The sequence below is a fragment of the Nansenia antarctica genome (genome assembly GCF_963989245.1).
Source record: "Nansenia antarctica genome assembly, chromosome: 12".
NCBI classification, from domain to species: domain Eukaryota; kingdom Metazoa; phylum Chordata; class Actinopteri; order Argentiniformes; family Microstomatidae; genus Nansenia; species Nansenia antarctica.
The window spans coordinates 4,826,985-4,848,932 of NC_137682.1; the positions used below are offsets into that span (position 1 = coordinate 4,826,985).

General features: G+C 43.4%; 1 protein-coding gene across 1 annotated transcript in view; it reads right to left on the bottom strand.

Annotated features, from left to right (window-relative positions):
- Window positions 1–556: 556 nt before the first annotated feature.
- Window positions 557–21,948, bottom strand: part of mast3a (microtubule associated serine/threonine kinase 3a) — a 33,326-nt gene continuing 11,934 nt past the window's right edge. The window contains exons 6-27 of the mRNA XM_080543355.1: window positions 21,347–21,504; window positions 18,980–19,055; window positions 18,409–18,618; window positions 14,849–14,950; window positions 14,585–14,717; window positions 14,089–14,159; window positions 13,024–13,106; window positions 12,229–12,437; window positions 11,539–11,677; window positions 11,152–11,284; window positions 9,770–9,935; window positions 8,762–8,863; window positions 8,172–8,294; window positions 6,692–6,810; window positions 5,997–6,184; window positions 5,373–5,494; window positions 4,642–4,833; window positions 3,923–4,149; window positions 3,305–3,427; window positions 2,158–2,294; window positions 1,601–1,788; window positions 557–1,413 (exon numbers count right to left, since the gene is read on the bottom strand). Coding sequence (XP_080399481.1) covers window positions 584–1,413; window positions 1,601–1,788; window positions 2,158–2,294; window positions 3,305–3,427; window positions 3,923–4,149; window positions 4,642–4,833; window positions 5,373–5,494; window positions 5,997–6,184; window positions 6,692–6,810; window positions 8,172–8,294; window positions 8,762–8,863; window positions 9,770–9,935; window positions 11,152–11,284; window positions 11,539–11,677; window positions 12,229–12,437; window positions 13,024–13,106; window positions 14,089–14,159; window positions 14,585–14,717; window positions 14,849–14,950; window positions 18,409–18,618; window positions 18,980–19,055; window positions 21,347–21,504 — 3,831 coding nt within the window. The 3' untranslated portion in view covers window positions 557–583. The remainder of the gene's footprint in view (window positions 1,414–1,600; window positions 1,789–2,157; window positions 2,295–3,304; window positions 3,428–3,922; window positions 4,150–4,641; window positions 4,834–5,372; window positions 5,495–5,996; window positions 6,185–6,691; window positions 6,811–8,171; window positions 8,295–8,761; window positions 8,864–9,769; window positions 9,936–11,151; window positions 11,285–11,538; window positions 11,678–12,228; window positions 12,438–13,023; window positions 13,107–14,088; window positions 14,160–14,584; window positions 14,718–14,848; window positions 14,951–18,408; window positions 18,619–18,979; window positions 19,056–21,346; window positions 21,505–21,948) is intronic.

Genomic DNA, 21,948 nt, shown 5'->3' on the forward strand with positions numbered 1-21,948 from the left:
AAGATCTGTACGAATTGAACATATATTGAAATAGAAATTGCGATACACTTAGTCTCGACCTTGTTCTCCGATGTAGTCAGTACACATCACGTAACAGAGTTTTTTCCCCCCCCAGATCCCAGTCAATTCATACAACAGAATGGCACCATCAAATGTGTGCAATTTCACAAATAATGGACCCAAAAAATATGCCATCACTTTAAGCCTTAACAAAAAAAAAATCGAATGAGGAAAAAAAAGAAGTCATAAATAGGTTTCTTCATAAAAGGTATTTACATGATACAAACGTTACAGGTGCTACAGAGATCCCCAAACCCCAAAGGAATCGAAACAAATAACCAAGATGTAAAACAATTTAGGTCCCCAACATTTGTTTACAGAGTGGTAGGATGAATACTGTAACTTGACGTGACGACATGATGACATTTTTTTTGTTCCTCTATCCCTCTGATGGCCTCTAATGGGGTTGGGACAAACATGCAAGCCCTTAACACAGTAGCTGGTCAGAGAGGTTGACCTTAGTCTGGGTGTCTTTTAGAAAGTGTCAACCATGATCATTGGTAGTTGCCCCTTAGTGGCAACCTTAAAACCCCTCCCTCTCTTTTGGCTTGGACTTCAGTGTTGTACCCTTCACTCCTCCTCTCCCAACCTGCTCCAAGCTTGACTCCAATTGAGCGGAGTTGATCCACGAGGCCTTGAACCGGGACTGCCTGACAGGCAGCGAGGGACTCTGCGCCTCCTTCTCCTCCGGGTCGTCGAAGCTCACCTCCTGCACGGCCTCCTGCTTCTGAAAGGAGTCCCTCCGCTCGGAATGAGCTAGCTTCCTCATCACGACTACCTCTTTAGAACGGTGGTGGTCGCCGCCGGTCGACGGATCGCTATGACTATGACCTCTCTGCCCGCCCAGGTAACGCCCCTGGCGACCACCGTGCTCCCCAACGCAGACGAACCCTGTGGCTGTGTCCCCCACCAGGTCCTCCAACCCTTCCCCCTCAGACAGCGGCACCTCCATGGTGTGCCTGCGGGTGGCGAAGGCTTTCTTGTCACGGTCGTGGTAGGCGCCGGAGAGCTTCTCGGCCGACTGGACCCTCTTGAGGAGAGGGGAGCGCGGTGGCTCGGCGCTGCGCGGGCGGACAGAGTGGCGGGCGATGGTGGGGGGGGACAGGGTCTTGCCGTGGAAGCCGCCGTGGAGAGTCTTGGGGATGGCGGGAAGGGAGGACGGGGAGTACTGAGGGGAGACGGGCTGCGGAGGCGGGATGCAGGCCAGCGGGGAAGGGGGGATGCTGCTGGTGGACTTGCAGCGGCCGGCCTTGGTGTAGCGGCCGAGGACGTGGAGGGAGCTGGGCCGCGGCTGGGGGACCGGGGAGTTGGGAGAGCTGGAGCAGGGGGAGGAGCTCTGAGGAGAGTTGGAGTCTGAGAGCGAGAGAGAGAGAGAGAGAGGACATTTTAGTGTTTGACCGCTTTGTATGGTCAAAATGAAAAATACAAGACATCACCGTGGAGCCCGGGCCTTAACCTACAGTAGTCAACCTTTTCAGATCTACACAAGTGTCTAGGAAAGTATGGGCAACATTCTGTCATGAACATTCTGAGCACACACCTCCAGACTGGTCAGGGGCGGGGGAGCGGCAGGGAGTGGAGGGCCCAGGCGAGAGGCTCTGCGTGGGGGAGCCAGAGAGGCTGTCACTGGAGGACACAGACTGCTGGAAGCCTGAGGAGAAGCTGCGGCTGCTCTGCATGGGAGGCGGGGGGTGCTTGGACAGCTTCTTCCAGATGTTTCGCCTCCGGCTATGGGACAGAAATAGGGTTCCATTACCACAAAGCATCGGAATGTTTTTATTGATCTGATTATTACACAATGCTACAATGAAGAATGCTGTTCTTACAAAATCGTGAGCTTAGAATGATATGGTTCTATCTCCGTTTCGGGTAGTTCAGAGATATTGAGCGTCAAAGTTTTTACATTCCATTATGTTTTGTGAGATGGAACCTTTGTATTTGATGAATTACTAACTAAAACAATTTCAACATTTTAAAAATAACACCACACAGGCATTAATAAACACCTAATGGATCAGATTATGTAAAAAAACTCAATTTTGACCAAAAATGGAGATAGAACCTTCTAATAATTCTAACGTCACGAAATGTGCTTACCTCTCCTGGCCGTCCTTCCTCCTACTCTTCTTGCTGCGGCGCACCATCTTGCCCTTGTAGCTGGTCTTTCTAGCCGGGCCCACCTTGATGGAGGTGTTCTCCAGGGCGGTGGTCTGCAGGGTCACCTTGTTGCCACTCTGCAAACATAGGGTACATATACAGGAATCTTGAGGTTAATTTCAATACCTTTCTAAGACTTTTTAAAGACCATGTCAATATTTTTCCAGACCTCGCCGCCACTTCGAGCTGTAACCGTGTACATGAGTGACACCTTTAACTTAACAGTTTTAGTTTGCAATAGACTAGACCACTATCAAACAACAGAATTTCGCATGTACGTGGTCTAGAGCAGTGTTCCGCATCCTCGTTCCGCATTCTCTCTCTCCAAAACTTGGAGAATTGTTTTACCACTGGGAGGGTATGCTGGATTTGTCCTGCCTGCCTAAAGGAATCACTCATCTTATAGGATTAGTCAGGTGAAGGTAAATGGTAAATAGACTGCACTTACAGGTGCAACTCAAAAAATTTGAATATCGTGCAAAAGTCCATTCATTTCAGAAATTCAACTTAAAGGGTTAAACTTAAATATTATATAGACTCATTGCATTGTACATATGCATGATTATACTTGTCAGAGGGCTGACATTTCTGTATTTAAAATCCTTTTCTTATTGATTTCATGTAATATTAAACATTTCTGAGATATTTAATTTGGGGTTTTCATAAGCTGTAAGCCATAATCACCAAATTTATAACAAATAAAGGCTTTAAATATCTCGCTTTGCATGTAATGAGTCAATATAATATCTAAGTTTAACCCTTTAAGTTGAATTACTGAAATAAATGAACTTTTGCACGATATTCACATTTTTTGAGTTGCACCTGTATATAGCGCCGTTTTTGCTGCTCCAAAGCGCTTTACAACGGCCTCTCATTCACCCATTCACACACACATTCACACACCAATGGCGGCAAGCTGCCATGCAAGGCGCCGGCCCGCTCACTGGGAGCAATTTTTGCGGTTCAGTGTCTCGCCCGAGGACACTTCGACATGTGGCCAGCCGGGGCTCGAACCGCCGATCTGCCAACCTTGTGATCATTAGGCGGCGAGTCTACCTCCTGCGCCACAGCCGCCACCTGGTCTTACCTTGAGCAGCAGCTCCACCACCTCTGTGTGCACCAGCCCTTGGACCGTCTCTCCGTTCACATGTGTGATGAGGTCACCGGCCCTCAGACCGGCCTCGTGAGCAGGGCTTCCGTCCTCGACACACTACAAGAAAAAAAGAAAGAATCAATCAGAATCCCACGGTGTGTAATATTAAATATAAAGTGTGTCGGGGGGGGGGGGCAACATATTGAATGTTGCAGATAGAACTACACTAGTACTTCCCGTCTCATGCGTTTAACAGCATGGATTAGTATGGGCTAGAGGGAGTCCTGCCAGTTCTACTATATATGTTACGGTACATGTGGGAATACGGTACGTGGGAAAACTAGGGTTAGGGTTAGGTGCTAGGGTGCTACGGTTAGGGTTAGTCTTAGGGGTAGGGTTAGGGTTAGGGTTAGGATTAGGATTAGGGTTAGACATTCCAGCATGTACCAAGTCACCCTAGCACCTAACCCTAACCCTAGTTTTCCCACATGTACCGTATTCCCACATGTACCGTAACATATACACTATATAAACCAAACAAACCGAAGGAGTGCACACTCCATTGGGTAGAGAATCATCACAGTGTCTTAGTATGACATTTTGGTCACTAACCCAGACCATGTGGTGCACGGTGTAGACATCGCTGTCTCCCATGTAGACGCGGATGGCTCGCAGGGCGAAGCCAAACCTCTTCCCCGAACTGTGGATAACCACAGGGGGGCGCAGGCTGCTGATGCTGAGGGACAGGTCCACCCGGCTGGGGGAGGAGTCACGTGACGAGGGGTTCGAGGAGAGGGACAGGGAGGACTTAGGGCTGGTCGGAGGGCCTGCCGTGTCATCTGCATGGGAGAAATGACGAGAGGTGATACGTTAGTGATGATATACTGTATATCGTGTCCCGGGTTGGGATGGTGTGAATCCGGTTGTTAAGTCGTGACGTGTTTCCGGGTCCAACGTTGGCTGAGGCGCTCTCTTCGAAATGCCTCAGTAATGATAATAATTCATTATATTTATATAGCGCTTTTCCGAGGCTCAAAGACGCTGACAAATATGGGAAAAACGGGAAAGTGCTGCGTCCCTTGTTGTATGAATAGATCAGAGTAAAAAAAAACGATTGAACTGTCATTCTACCGCTGTAGTACACTGGTACTCTGGTGCAGGGAATTTCTGGTTTGGACCCGAAAATTGCTAAACGGCACGATTGACGTCAGACTTAACAACCGAATTGTTCACAGTATGACACCAGAAAGAATAGAATTGTAATTCGTCCATCTGTGATAATGCGAAATCACTTTCAGATACTTTCATCAGCTACTTGTGTGTTTCTCTACCTGGAGTGATGATGAGGGACAAGCCAGAGACCGAGGCAGATTTGGGGACCTTGCAGCCTGCAGGGGGTCTAGGCTTCTCCGTGGTGTCCAGCTGGTGCCCGATGCGACGGGACGCCCCTCTCCTGTACGCTGGCCTGGTGCCCGTGCTGTTGCTGCGCAGACGGATACGCCGCAGGTTCGAGACCACTCCGTCTGAGGAGGGAAGGAAGAGAACCAGAGTATGAAATGTGTGTGTGTGTGTGTGTGTGTGTGTGTGTGTGTGTGTGTGTGTGTGTGTGTGTGTGTGTGTGTAGGAGCCAGTAAAGTGCAGATGTGAGTTAATTAAATATCAGTACAAGATTTGCACTTGATTTAGTTTGTTGGTACAATGGAATCAATGGAATGGTTGCAGAAGTGCAAATTCAAAGCTAAATCAAGCCCCATCTTAAATACGTTAAAGCTTTTTAACATTATGTATTTGAATTGTATGCGTGTGTATGTGTTACGGTACATGTGGGATAACGGTACATGTGGGAAAACTAGGGTTAGGGTTAGGTAATAGGGTGCTAGGGTTAAGGTTAGGTTTAGGGTTAGGAGTAGGGTTAGGGTTAGGATTAGGATTAGGGTTAGACATGCCAGCATGTACCAAGTCGACGTAGCACCTAACCCTAACCCTAGTTTTCCCACATGTACCGTATTCCCACATGTACCGTAACATATACACTATAGTACAAAGTAAACGGGTCTCTCACCCTCTTCCTCCGCAGAGATGGCGAAGCGAGGCATGGTGTCCAGGCTCTGGGTGCTGTTCATCACCAACAGACTGGCACTCCTCTCGGACTGGGAGGAGGTGGAGGAGGTCCGTGGACGCAGGCTGGACAGACGGAAGAAAATAAGATGATCGTGACGTTAGAATTATAAGGTTCTATCTCAATTTTTGTAAAAATTTAGTTTTTTTTTTACATAATCTGATCTATTAGGTGTTTATTAATGCCTGTGTGGTGTTATTTTTAAAATGTTGACATTTTTGAGCTAGTAATTCATAAAATACAAAGGTTCCATCTCACAAAACATAATGGAATGTAAAAACTTTGACGCTCAATATCTCTGAACTACCCTAAACGGAGATAGAACCGTATAATTCTAAGCTCACGTGATGGAGTTAATACTGGTAGGGTACTCTCACCAAATGATAGCTGATTTATAGTTTCCATGCCTACATATCCACCACACACACACACACACACACACACACACACACACACACACACACACACACACACACACACACATAATCATGAGAGCAAAGGAGAGAAGTCTAGAATCTCTAGAATTCTAGAATCCAAGTCTAGAATCTCTCTCTTGCTATTTCTCACCTTCCTCTATGTCCATCTGTCCTGCTCTCCCCTCCGCTAGCCCCCCCCTGCTTGTGTCCGTCCCCGGGGGAGACCACGCCCCGCCCCTCCCACCTCTCCTCCTTCTCCTCACTGTGGCTGCGCTCGGACGATGAGAGGCTCTGATTGGACGGGGTGGATGTGGAAAGGTGTTCCGTGCTGCTGTACACCTGGGAGGGGGGGAGGGGCCAAATAAGTCAGGGGTCAAGCAGAAGTTTCCACCAAAGTCATGAGCTTCAAATCAACCTGAGATTGAATCAGAGCATTTTGCTTGAAGGAATGCAGTTTTTTCACAAATCCAGTTTTCTCAATTATTTAATTTGTTTGATAAATGTGCTATCTAATGAAAGTGTTTTGTATGGTGATGCGCACCATACAAAACAACTGATTCGCATGCCCAACAGTTTGTGAGCTTAGAATGATAAGGTTCTATCTCCGTTCAGGGCAGTTCAGAGATATTGAGCGTCAAAGTTTTTACATTCCATTATGTTTTGTGAGATGGAACCTTTGTATTTGATGAATTACTAACTCAAAAATGTCAACATTTAAAAAAATAACACCACACAGGCATTAACAAACACCTAATGGATCAGATTATGTAAAAAAAACTCAATTTTGACCAAAAATGGAGATAGAACCTTATAATTCTAACGTCACGACTTGTCATATTTACAGACCTTGCTAAAGCGGTGGGCAACAGAGGAGAACTGTCTGAGCTCCAGGGATGTATCTTCGTCATTTGTCTCATCATCATCGTCATCATCAGAGTCCAGGTGGCAGTATCTCTCAGACCGTGCTGGAGTGCAGAGAAGACAAAACACCACGTCAAGAGAGACAGCAGACATTTGGACAAACACACTCATTTTGTGTTTGGAAACATTTCACATAGGCTGTACTCATACAGTATTCTCTCTCTCTCTCTCTCTCTCTCTCTCTCTCTCTCTCTCTCTCTCTCTCTCTCTCTCTCTCTCTCTCTCTCTCTCTCTCTCTCTCTCTCTCTCTCTCTCTCTCTCTCTCTCTCTCTCTCTCTCTCTCTCTCTCTCTCTCTCTCTCTCTCTCTCTCTCTCTCTCTCTCTCTCTCTCTCTCTCTCTCTCTCTCTCTCTCTCTCTATATATATATATATGTTACGGTACATGTGGGAAAACTAGGGTTAGGGTTAGGATTAGGGGTAGGGTTAGGGTTAGGGTTAGACATGCCAGCATGTACCACGTCACCCTAGCACCTAACCCTAACCCTAGTTTTCCCACATGTACCGTAACATATACATAGGCTGTACTCAACAGTATTCTCTCTAACCTCCTCTCCATGCACTACGGGTAACACTTTACATTAAGGCACCCTTTGTAAAGGGTTTATAAATGGTTTATCATAAAACCAGTTTATTATTCAATTATAAACTATTTACAAACACCATTGGTGTTGAATGAGTTGGTAAAATGGTTTAGAATTGAATCCACTGGTTATAAATTATGTTTTAACTATTTATAAACCATTTATAAATGCCACCTTAATGTAAAGTGTTACCACTCTATGTATTCACCCCCCCCCCCCCCCTCATGCATCTAAATGCATTGGATTTGTAACCCTAAAGCTACGACATATTTAACATACAGTACATTGTTTAACAACAGGGTTCTGGCCAGACTCCAATAATGAAAACATAAAAAAATAAAAAGCCACAATCTTTCAAACATTTTTTTTTCTCATAATCTTGTATAACAACAGAAAATGATTTGTTCTGCCAACACAATGTTCTATGTTTTTAACATTTTACACTTGTTACTAGCTTAAAAATATAAGATAAAACCAATGGGAGCTAAATATTTCACATGCCCCAAATATTTAAAATCACTTAAAACCTTTTTTTATGATGCAGGCAAGTTGTACATCGGCTGAATGGATACTGAATAGATATTTGTCACTAAATACAATGGATCAGAGTTGTTGGGGATGTTTTTTTGTTTTTTTTACAAATTCATGAAGAATTGGAAGCTACTAAACTACAATTTAGTATCATCTGGGTAGTTTAAGGGTTAAGCATGGGCAATAGGGATAGATCCTTATTTTTTTAATCCACGAGGGGGAGTAAAACTGTACACACTTTGGGGAGAAAGACTTGTTCCTTGGTAGAGAGAGTGATGTAGGTTGCCACCTACTGTCAAAGTAGCTGGTGTCGTCCTCAGTCTCGAGTTGAGGAATGAATTCGGCTTTCTGGCGCAACAGTCCGTTCCAGTCCAGACCAAAGAAGAACATGTGCATTTTCACCTCAGTTGTTCCTCCTAGTTATGTCAAATAAAAAAACATAGTCATAGAAAATAACAAATTATATTTCAAATTGACATAGTTCGATGTACTGTGTGCATTCGTAATGTGCTGTGAGAATCATATTAGTCGTGCCATTGAGTAATTGTCTTGTGATTCTTAAATACTATCATAACAGAACTGTACTGAGAATGTAAATGGTTTCATCAACATTGTACATACAATTTATTTTAGAACAGTGAATATAAAATAACTCCTGATCATTGCACCTTGCACTTTACATGTTCTTGCACTTAGTTGTACAGTATATTTATTCATAATATCCACTCATATTGGTACTGTATATTTTGTCTTGAGTATTGTCGTGTTGTCGTCTTGTTGTATGTACTGCAGCTTGTTCAGCATGGTAGAATACCAAATCATGTTCCTAGTGCACTGCACATGGTGAATTAAGTTGAATTGAATTGAATATAAAAGCACCCACCAGTCCCTAGTCTCTCCAGCGGGCTTTGCTTCAGCAGCCTGGTGATGAGGTCCTGGGCATCCGCAGGCAGGGCGTCCTCCCCCTCAGGCCAGATGATGTCATCTGGGTTTAACACAAAGAAGAAGGCAGGACTGAGGGGGTGATATTGTATTTGATAGTAGACTTTGGTCAAATAATTTCAAATACTTCCTCTCCAAAAGTCCTCTCCAGTTAGTTTAATTGACATTTTGTGGCATTCTTGGGCATCTCATTAACTAATGTGGGCTTTTTGTTTTGAAGAAAGCAGGTTAATAACTATTTATAATTCTTTATTTTCCGGAGCCTCTTTTCCTCTTGGAAATCTGCTGCTGTAGGTGTTTTCATAAATATTAATTTTAAACATTAATATTCGTGTTTCACAACACTGATTGGCTGAGAGTACAGTCACAGCCTCAGCTCTTCGCGAGAACCAAAACAAATACTAAAATAAGTTTTTACGGTACTCAAGTATTTGACAATGTATTTGACCAAGCCAAGGTCTGTTTGACAACAGTGCTATAATACAATCTGCTGTTACATGAGCAACGAGTAAGACAATATCAAGACGGGAACACATGTAACACAAATTAAACTCCAGTTATAATATATTCCAGTTTGGTCATTTGCATGAATATTCCTTAACATTCCATCAGTCGTTTGTATGTTACCCCGTTCAGGGCCGGTCCTAGGCATTTAGGTGCCCTAGGCGAGAGTATGATTTGATGCCCCCCCCCCCACACACACACAACTTTTCGGGGCGCCACCACCACCACATTAAGCCACCAGTACTGCCTCATCACCACCCACACATTCAACAGTAAAAATATGGACAACAATGGTTTCAAGACAAAAATAGACAGTAGGCTGAGACATATTTTCATAGAGACATGACATTTTTTGGGCATTTGGCGCCCTAGGCGACCGCCTAGTTCGCCTATGCCTAGGACCGGCCCTGACCCCGTTCCAGAGAAGCAATAAAATGATTCTCACCATTGACGACTTGTCCAAAGAGCTGCTCAGGTGTTTCCCCAAAGAAAGGAACGCAGCCCACCAGGAACTCATAGAGGATGATGCCCAAGGCCCACCAGTCTACAGGCTTCCCATAGCCCTGTCTGAGGATCACCTCTGGAGCGATGTACTCTGGAGTACCACACACCTGAGGGAGGCAGCAGAGGAGAGGAAAAAAAGAACATAGGTTTAGAAGAAGGTGATAGGAGAAGGTTTTTCCTTCTATCAATGGCCCCAGGCCTGAGCTGGATTACTCTTCCTGCTACGACTGGTGGACTGCTGATTCACATGCTTAGTATTCAAATGTATTGATTGTAAGTCGCTTTGGAATAAGGCATCTGCTAAATGCCAAAAATGTAAATGTAAAATGAGAGGAGAACACAAGTGGAATTGGGGGGAGTGAATGTGTGGGAACACAGTTCACCAAAATGAAAATGTTTGTTTCCACTTATAAATGTTTGTTTTACAGGGATGAGCTCCCAGATTATTATGGAATGGGCTTATTCTCAGGGGTTAAATCGGGAGGTAGAAACACCTAATTAAAGAAAACAAACATATATATATATATTTGCTGTAAGTTAAGTAATTGAGAACACTCACTGGCCAATTTGGGTTTCATTTCATTGGTAAACTATTTAAACACAACTGAACAACTTAGTTATTTAGAGCGTTTCCCCCATTTCACTGATGGAACGGCGTGATTTGATTGGATGTTACATCACAAGACTCCTCCCACCCAGGACACGCCCATAGAACGGCTGCTTGTTGTTATGGGCGCCATCTTTTCCGATCAGGTAAAACTACTTTGCAGAGTTGTTGTCTTTGAGGGCTGCGCCCGACACTATAATAGCAGACTGGCACAGGGAAGTTTGCATGAGCCGCTCATCGATACAAAGTAAACAAGAATGATGTATTCTCAGAGCCACCTCCCACCTCCCAATGCAACACAACTGTGAAAATTTCAAACCTGCAAACTGCGACACTTTAAATGAATGTGCAATAACACTATGTGCAATATGACAACCCTCGGCTACATAAGGTTCAGAGATAGGAAATGTTAGAATAGGTATAGCATAGCATAGAGTACAGCACAGTGTTTTATTTGTATAGTATAGTATAGTGGATAGTGTACATAGCCTTTATTTATGTAAACCAGCTCTTTTCCCTTCTTGTTTTTTGTTTTTTTTCCTAGCACCAGGGGAGCCCCCCTCCCAAATTTCGTTATTTGGTACCTGTACTATATCAATGACAATAAAGACCATTCATTCATTCATTCATTCAATGTTTCAATATACCCAATTTAACCACTGCTTATACTATATAATGCATATTAATGTAGGTGAGAGAGACGTGGAGGTATCCACCTGTTTGTCTATGAACTCCCTTGTGTCCTTCTCAATGTGTCCCTCATACAGGTTGGTGGTCATGTTCATCAGACCGATCTTGGACAGGCCAAAGTCGGTCAGCTTGATGTGGCCCATTGATGTGATCAGCAAACTAAGAAAGGAAGGAAACGGGGTGCTTAGGTGGCGTAGCGGGTAAAGTGTTGACCATGTAACTTCAATTTATGTTGTCTTAAAAAAGAATACAAACAAATAAATAAGTAAGTAATAAGTAATAAAAAAGGAAAGATTCATTGTAAATGTTTGGAAGTGTTCTACTTACTCTATAGACATTAGTCTACTATTTAGACAAACGGCAGCGGTCAGATTTTGAGCATGACACCTGGACGTACAAGGTTTCATACTCACTTGTCAGGTTTCAGATCTCTGTGTACAATGCCATAGTTGTGGAGGTACTCCAGGGCCAGTACTGTCTCCGCAAAGTACATCCGGGTCATGTCCACGGGCAGCGGGCCGATGTTCTTCAGCAGGTTGGCACAGTCACCGCCTACAGAGGAAGACAGAACAGAGGAGGAGAAAAGCAACAATGGGTGTGACACATTTCAAGTTTTGTTGTGACTGGACTTTGCTGTGACTTGACCAACAAAGTGTGTGGATTTCTTGGCAGTTGAGAATGTTTGTGTGGGTTTTGAGGGCGTCTGTGTGTATTTTTGTTTGAATACAGCATAGAAGGGAAACCGCTCCCTTCCACATGTATGTCTACAGTGGGGAAAATATGTTTTTTGCCGCCTGCTGATTTTGTGAGTTTACCCCCTTACAAAGAAATGAACAGTCTATTTATACAGTCTTTTATACAGGTAACGGGTTGAGATTAGGAGTACTTTCTTAAAGTGAGAGGACTAATCTGTGTGCCTCGTGGTCACATAACCGGTCTGTGGGAGACAGAATTCTTGTTGGTTGGTAGGGGGTGAAATACTTATTTTACTGTTCATTTCTTTGTAAGGTGGGTAAACTCACAAAATACTTATTTTCCCCCACTGTATATGCATAGGTGTGTATTGTGACTTTGTTAAACACATCACTACAGCAGAACCCTACCTTCCACATACTCCATGACCATGCAGAGGTGTCTGCGTGTCTCGAAGGAGCAGAACATGGAGACCACGAAGGGGTTCTCAGCGAAGGTCAGGATGTCTCTCTCCATGAACACCTGCTGGATCTGGTTCCTCAGGATCAGGTTCTGCCGGTTGATCTTCTTCATGGCAAAGCGCTGCCGGGTCTCCCTGTGTCTCACCAGGAACACAGCACTGGACCGGAGGAAGGGACGGGAGCGAGAGGGTCAGCTAATTTGGAAGCAGTGTATAACAACAGTCAATCCCGTCCCCTAGGACAGTGGTTCTCAACCCTCTCCTCGGGGCGTCCCAGCCACTCCACATATTTGATCTGTTCCACCACCAGCACACCTGATTCAACTAATCAAGTGCAAAGCAATTATGGTTTGTACTTGATCAGTTGAATCAGGTGAGCTGGTGGTGGAACAGATCAAATATGTGGAGTGGCTGGGACGCCCCGAGGAGAGGGTTGAGAACCACTGCCCTAGGACTCAGCCTCACAGCCATTAAACATACTTGCTTGATTTTAGCACAAGTGTACATGATAGTATTAGAAGGCTAATCATCAAAACCATGACTAGTTGATGCTCCTTATGCTGATTGATTAATCACAGCATAGCACTCAGAAAAAGTTCTTGTTTCTGGGTTCATTGCTTGAGTCAAGAACTACTGCCCAACTGTGTGGCATCACACGCATTTGAGACAGTCTTTCAGTTTCACTTCTGCTTCTTGCATGCCGAAGTTCCCTAAAAAACAGAGACGGAAAAAAACAAGCACTCACCCGTAGGCGCCATTGCTGATGAGCTTGATGGTCTCAAAGTCACTCTCCAGTGGTTTCCTACGATGAGGGGTGCAGTGTCGATTCTGACACAACCATTGAAAAACAAGTTAAGAGTTTAATTCCCAAACGCTATATACTATCAATTTGTTGATTTTTTACATTTCTGTTGACATTTATCATGATTAAAATCACAACTTCCAGAATATGTAAGCAAATAACTTAACAAAGCTACTGTACTTTCAAATGTGACATTTTGTTGAATAGTGGAAAGTACATTTTTGAAAATGGTGGATATACAGTAGTGTTTTAAAAGCGTTTTAAAATTAAACTCTTCGAGGTGTTTCTCTTGAACATAATACATTTCCAAGTCCAACCACAAAGCGAGCTCTATTTTAATATTTAAATATGTGACTGTACACACCTAGAGAAATACACTTCCTGTACTTTTGTTCTTACAAATCGCTCAAACTTCAAAAGTAACTAAATCTAAAAACATGGCAACTAAATGCTATACTAGGGCAATTCAAACGGAGAAGGGCCTGAAGATAATCTTTCTCCCTATAGTTAATTTTTTGATTTATGTCATTGATAGGCCAGAGAGCTTACTCTGGGAAGGAGACCAAAAAAAGAGTTGCAGACCTTGATTTGATGTTATTCTCTGCAATATAAACCAACGCAATGCTTATGCTTACTATGCGGTTGTTAAGTCGTGACGTGTTTCCGGGTCCAACGTTGGCTGAGGCGCTGTCTTCAAAATGCCTCAGTAATAATAATAATTCATTATATTTATATAGCACTTTTCCGAGGCTCAAAGACGCTGACAATATGTGGAAACCGGGAAAGTGCTGTGTCCCTTGTTGTATTAATAGATCAGAGTCTAAAACTGAACTGTCATTCTACCGCTGTAGTACATTGGTACTCTGGTGCGGGGAATTTCTGGTTTGGACCCGGAAATTGCTAAACGTCACGTTTGACGTCAGACTTAACAACCGAATACTAAATGCACTGCTACGCTCTAAACCTCTTTCCATTTCCCTCCCAGTGGTAGCGTCTCTCCCTGCCTACCTCCAGAGTGCCGTCACAGTCTCTGCAGTCTGCTCCATGTCCCGGGCTGCTCTGCTCCAGCTGGACCATTTCTACAACGGGAAAGAAAACACCTCAGACTCAGTCAAACGTCTTCAACCGGATCCAAGGAGGCATGGCGTTGTCTTCCAACAGGGGGCATCAATCCGATGCGACGGTAGTCCCTCAACCAACCAACCAACTGGTGGCATGGACATCACTGGGTACCAACTCTCCATAATGAGAACCCTTTAAGGATCATTTGACACACTTACCCCTAGACATACTAGACATACTGTACTAGACATACTAGACATACTGTACTAGACATACTAGACATACTGTACTAGACATACTAGACATACTGTACATCAAACTGAATTCCTAAAAGTAGCTTAAAGATAGCTTTTGGTTGGAAATTAAAAATTAGGTATTGGTACATTTAAAGGAATCATTCCTCCTTTAATCTACCAGGATGAATTGTATTGGATGTAAGTACCTTGCAGTGGGTCCCTGGTGAGGCCCAGCTGGCTGATGATGTAGCGGGGGAGGTCCGTCTTGATGCCCTGGCCCACCTTGGCGTGGCCCTCTGCAGCTTCTAGGCGATGGTAGAACTCCTCTGGGTCAAACTCCTGTGGTTTGCAATCAAGAGCACAACAAAAAGGTATACGGTATGTCTTCAACATCTTGTTGGTCAAACCTTTGCCACGGTCACCCAAAGCTAAACAGACATTAATAAATCAGTGTGACTCTGACGTCTTACCAGACATTCCAGCAGCCTGGCTGGCCTGGATATGATGATGAGAATCTTCTTCACCAGTTTAATGATGACCGTCACCTCCGAACTTTCTGATCGCTCGTATGCCTGAGAAGTAATTAAGTAAGTAAAATCGTGACGTTAGAATTATAAGGTTCTGTGCCCCGCGGTGGTGTAGCGGTCTAAGCACTGGCCACTAGTGCAAGCTGCCCACCGGGGACTGGGATCGAATCCCAGCTCGCCAGATCCGGATATGGCCGGGCACACACGGGGAGCGGCATATTGGGCGGCCGCTGCCGAGGGCGGTAGCAACAGCGCCCCCGGGGTGCCGGAATAACGGTGCTGGGCTCGAGGAGCCAGTCAGCTAGTCTGCCTGGCGGCCTCCTCTGGGGCTGCCGGCCACGGGGTCGTGCGGCGGATCCTATGCAATAGGCAGGGGATAATTGGATGCTAGGTTGGGTTCAATTGGCTACCAAATTGGGTGAAAAAGAGATAAAATCTGAAAAAAACAAATTTAAAAAATAAATAAAAGATTATAAGGTTCTATCTCCATTTTTGTCAAAATTTCGTTTTCTACATAATCTGATCCATTAGGTGTTTATTAATGCCTGTGTGGTGTTATTTTTAAAATGTTGACATTTTTGAGTTAGTAATAAATAAAATACAAAGGTTCCATCTCACAAAACATAATGAAATGTAAAAACTTTGACGCTCAATATCTCTGAACTACCTGAAACGGAGATAGAACCTTATAATTCTAAGCTCACGAAATGTATTTCTATAGCACCTATCCCAGACCAGGGGTCACAAAGTGCTTGACATATACAAGAACATAATAAAAGAGCGAAAGTCATAGCAGGTTAAAATAGACAAACAAGCGAAAATAAGAAACCGGTAACAAACAACAAGTGTACAACAATATGACACAGAAAGACAGGAGGCTTTTGGGGCTAGCCAAAAGCCTGTCTATACAAGACAGTCTTTAGCTGTTTTTTTAAAAAGTCTCGACCGAGCCCGCTGATCTAAGATCCAGATGATAACAGAAGATATTACAAATACAGAAAGAGACATTTTATTAACTTGATGTATTATACTGTACCACAGTTGGCATGACAGCTCTGTACTACACTCAAGGCATTATTACACAATCATCCATATCTAGTGTGGAAAGTGAAAGTGGTTTCATCTGTAGGCAATGAAATGTTCCTTTGTCAATATTGCCTGTCTACGATACTGTCTGTGTCTATATGTATTTCACACTTTGTTATTTACCTTATACAGAATTGTGTGCTTTGTAATCAAATAAATAAAACTAAACTACTGGCCTAGAATTGCTCTTCCACATTAAACTAGACATCAGTGACTGACTATTCCTTACTTGCTTAAAGAGCACTTGAAATGTGCTGCTCACTTTAAATGATGTTTAAAACGGTCTATACTGAGCCAGACTACAGCATGACAACATTTGTTACATGACGTATCAGAGTTATTGCATATAGTAATACTATTGCAATCACAAGCAACTCTTACTAATTTTGCTTAAAATATCACAGGATATCCATAAGCGACAAGAAAACTATTATAATACGGTCTATTCCATAAAGTTAGAACACTTTGGGCCGGTTTCACAGACAAGGCTTAAGCCTAATCCTAGACTAAAAAACATCTTCAATGGAGATTTTACATTGAAAGTGTGATTTAGTCCAGGACTAGGCTTAAGCCTTGTCTCTGAAACCGGCCCTTTGACTAGTGGTGACTGTGACAGGGATTAACTGAGTGCTGATGAGCCTGTGCTACATTACACCGTGTCCTGCTCAAGACAAATCTTACGTACAACGACAAGATTACATAATACTTGGGTGCCTAGGATGAGGTAGTCTTGAAAGAGAGGTCTAGGGTCTTAAATCAACTGACCATTAAAAGAAAATTCAATGTTTGATTCTCAGATGTATGTTCTATTTTGCAGCACTAACGATAATACTTCCATGCTCACAAACAAACAAATGTTCCTGTGGGATTAACTGTACAGCAAATTAAGATAATCTTTTGTATGGAAAAGGATTGTTCCTATGGACAGTTACGCAACGAATCATCATGCAATCACATGCAAGACAGGAGAAAGCAATGTAATGTGAAATGACAACTGAACCACAAACTAATGGGAAAGAATCTGATCACTACAAGGACCAATGAAACCAAATCCAATCCACATCAATTACAATCCAATGTTCTCAATATGACGCAAAGCAGAGAGGATATTTGAAGCGATCAAAAGCACAATTAATGCAACATTTCCCTTTGAAAGGAAACACATTAAAGTTAGCTTTGACGTTTGTCTTGTGTCCCAATTAATAACACATTTATAAATGACCCATGCAATGTAGGGCTTCCTGCCTGAGTGTGTGTGTGTGTGTGTGTGTGTGTGTGTGTGTGTGTGTGTGTGTGTGTGTGTGTGTGTGTGTGTGGGCGGGGGGGGGGGTGAGGGTATGGATTCAAGGAAATCTTGTAATGCAAACCATTTACTGAATGTTGACAAACATTTCAAGATGTTTGTACCACTCATATCTTTCATTTTACTTGACAGAGATAGTGAAGACAGGCAGGAAAGTAAGGAGAAGTAGGGAGAGAGGACATGTCAGCAGGGCATGGGCCGGATTCGAACCCATGCCGACATGGGCATATGTGTGCACTGTAGACCGCGGTGCTAGACCACTGGACCACCCCAGGCCACATCTTTCTAACATTTCTAATATGTTCATCAGCTACTGCAGATGAAGAAGAATAAATAAGAGTGATACAATCTATCTAATACACTTGGAGGATAAATACCCCATGCAACATTATGCAAGAGGAGGAAATATCACTTGAAACAATAATATTAGTTACGTCTTGCAAAATCACAACACTTTGTGACGTTAGAATTATAAGGTTCTATCTACATTTTTGTCCAAATTGAGTTTTTTTACATAATCTGATCCATTAGGTGTTTATTAATGCCTGTGTGGTGTTATTTTTTAAAATGTTGACATTTATTAGTTAGTAATTAATAAAATACAAAGATTCCATCTCACAAAACATAATGGAATGTAAAAACTTTGACGCTCAATATCTCTGAACTGCCCTAAACAGAGATGGAACCATATCATTCTAAGCTCACGATTTCTAATAATTATGTTCATCAGCTACTTCAGATGAAGAAGAAGAAATACAGAGTGATACAATCTATCTAATACACTTGGAGGATAAATACCCCCATGCAACATTATGCAAGAGGAAGAAATATCACTTGAAACAATAATATTAGTTAAGTCTTGCAAAATCACAACACTTCTTTACTTCCATGTAAGTCTAAAGGCCAATGCACACGGCGTGCGATTTTGTCGCACGACAACATTCGATTCTCAATTCACACCAATGAATGAATGAATGTGAATGGAGAATCGAATGTTGTCGTGTGACAATATCGCATCGCACGCCGTGTGCATTGTCTCATTCAAAACAATGGAATCGAATTCGGCGGTGCGACGAAGTAATTTGTGTGCATTGGCCTTAAGTCAGATAGTCACCTCATGCAGCAGCTTCTCCAGCTTCTCCTGAAGCTCCTGGAAGTAGCGGGATGTGACCAGGCCGTTCTGGGACTTGTCCAGACAGTCTCTGGCCAGCTCCACTAGCTGGTGCTGGATGAAGCCCAGCACGCCGTCGGCCAGCGGCAGGGCGCTGCCCGGGGAGCAGTCTGCTATGATGTCCAGCAGGTGCCCCTCCATCTGGGCCGTGGCCTGCAAACACAAAATGTTCTTAAATGGGCCTTGGGATGCAAGATGATATACATACAAGTAGGTACATAAAGAAGAAGTGGAGGAAATTAAATATAAAAAGTGGGCTGGATTTGTGCTAGGAAGTGTACTAGGGAGTGTGCTAGGAAGTGTGCTAGGAAGTGTACTAGGGAGTGTACTAGGGAGTGTACTGGGGAGTGTGCTAGGGAGTGTACTAGGGAGTGTGCTAGGGAGTGTACTGGAGAGTATGCTAGGAAGTGTGCTAGGTAAGTGGGCTGAAGAAGAAGTGAGTACGTATATAACTGGCCTAATGGGTTTACCTCCTAACAGGTAAAATGTGATGAGTCCCGGAAAAACCACCTACCTTGGGGAAGCGTTCCTTGTAAACATGATTCATCATCACAATCTCGTTATCAAACGTGCCGCATGTCCGACCGGGGCTGGAGGAGGAGAGAAAACAAAAGAAGAAGTGATGATTCAAGACTCTATGTTCTTTCTGTACAGTTTAGGTCAATCAGTCAGTCAGAGGACACATTATGTAATAGGTTAAAGTTGCCATGTTCAAATTCACATTTTGAAGCAGCAGAAAACAGCTGAATTTCCACGATGTAGTCATGACCCCCGACCCCGACCACACTAGGACCCTACACTGGGGCCTGGAGGTTTTCATGATCAAGTCATCTGCACCGAAAAAACTCTTAAGGCTCTAGTGACTAACACATTTGTTATCTCTAGCAGGGTTTGGTTACATGGCTGCCCAGCTGGGCTCTGGGCCTACTATCATAAATCAGGGCACTCCCATCCCGTCTCTGTTAAAATAGTAACAGGGTGCAGAGGGCACCCCCCTGTAAGCATTACAAATATAAACATTGGTCCAGTACACTATTAGGGGCAGCCCCCAAGAGTCAACGTATAGAGTCATTCAACCAGGGGCTGTTTGAAGGGCAGGGGGGGTGAAAAGAAAAAAGGGCACCTACTGCACAACATGGGACCCCATCAGTGCACATGGTCAAGTTTAGACCATTGGAAGGGCAGCCAATATGGCACATCCTCTAATTTTGCCACTCAAAGGGGCACTTTAGTGCGACGTTTTTCAACTGTGGGGGCACATGGTCAAGTTTAGACCATTGGAGGGGCACCGATAGGGCACGTCCTCTCATTTTCGCCACTCAAAAGGGCACTTAAGACAGACGTTTTTCAACCGTGGGGGCACCAGGAGGGGCGGTCGCCCCCCCTGCCCCCCCCCTGAGTCCGCCAGTGAATTCAACAGCTGGTTATTGCATCACAAAATGTTCCTGATGACGTTGCTCTTTTCCCCCCTCTCATAAGTCAACCACAATTGCAGCTGGCAGCTACAAGAACTAGGCCTACAGAGTTCAGAACATTAGGTTTGAGATGCAGAGTTTCATTAGCCGCTGTGTCGGTGATGAAACACTTTCAGGATATTGTGAGATGTGTTGACTTCATGTGATGCAAATGTCCCTTTTCTGTTTGGTTTTACCCCCACTAGATTGTTGTTGCCTTTCATGTTTGTCGTGACATAATATATAATATGCAAATCACAAGAAAACCATGAGTCACTCCTCCTGCACATTGCATTGTAGAATCAATTGTGTATTACACTGTAGAATCCATGTACATCTATCAGCCACAACCCAGTCTTAGCAGCTCTGTGTCTCACTGCCCCTCACGGTGCACATCACAGGAAAACCAACCAACCAATCAAAACACTGCAAGGCTGCAGTATTAGAAGCCTCCTAACCACGGCTGAATCCATTAAGGGACCAAATATGTGAGGTGTTTCTCACTAAGGGGGCGCCGCCATATGACAAGCAGCTATTGAATGGCTTAGATGTATCCACCAATTATTAACAAGCTGTGTTGAGTAAATACAAAATCTTTTAATCTCTTTTGAGAACCAACCAAATGTATGGACAAGGCCTATTAGTGTAAACAATTGCAAGTGAGCAAATGAGCCACTAGGGAGTACAATCCAAAAATAAATATGGGACCATGTTACACATCACATAAATCCTTACAAAATAGATTTGCCTGCCTCCGTGTTCCATGTTCTATATAAAGGACATTGGTGGCACAGGATTTGTGCTGGCCGTGCAAATCTGGAATTCCCATGTGGCCCTACTGTTGTGGTGCTGCTATATGTAGAACACTGTGTTGTGTGTTTTTATACTGAAGGCCACACCTGATGTCCGTCTTGGGGGAAATAGAAATTGATTGAGTGAGTCATTGAATCAGCTCCAAAGGTGTACTAATAAACTGCAATTTAAAAGAATGTATAATAATGATATCCTTTCTAGATACAACATGGAAGAGACAGGACATGCCATTTGCTAAAAATTAGCGTATGATAGTTTGTATCCTGTATTGTGTGTATTTGAATTTGAATGACAACATTTAGCCTGATTGTTTTTTTTGTTTGTTGTTTGTTTCTGTTGTAAACCTACGCTGCTGTAACTGTAGTGTGTGAATGGGGACAAATACGCTTTGCTTCCTCCTATTCCCTTTCGGACAGCTTAACCATGTGGGTTTTTCTTTAATTTTTTATTTTTTTTAAATCATTTGTATTCCAATGTACTTGGACTGCTGTTCGAAATTAACTTTAACTATCACTATCACACTGTATTGTGTGTTTTTATACTGAAGGCCACACCTGAAGTCTGTCTTGGGGACAATAGAAAGTGATTGAGTGAGTCATTGAAGTACTAAGTACCTGAGACTGCGGGAGCGGAGCCTCGCAGGGGGCGCAGGCTGCCCCTCCTCATCAGCAACACTCTCTGTGCTCCGGAAGTGTTTGAACAGGAAGTGCAGCTCGTCTGGCGTGGGCTGGAAGGGCAGCTGGTGTAACAGCTCCTGGGAGGAGGACGAGGACTGGAGGAGAAAAGAGTTTTTATTATTAGGATAAAACCCCTTGAGATGTGCCATCTCGTTTTCGAGGGGGTCCTAACAACACTGCATAATACATAATAATGTATATGAACAACACATATTACATAATAACAGGAGAAACAATAAAAGACACAACCATGACAGAACACAGACAAACAACAACACACATTGCCAGTTGAAAACATTGAGAACATCACAACCATAACAACACCAAAATGGATAACAGAACAAGGGAAGGCGGATCTACATACCACTATATACATACTACACTTTACAATAAACTTAATATCTTGGTGATGTGATATACATTGTTTCTACCACTGCAGTTGTTCTGATTCTGAAGCCTTGATACAAAAGGCAGATCAATCCCTGATATTTAAATTTATTATTTATTTATATATTTATTGATATTTAATATTAAATATT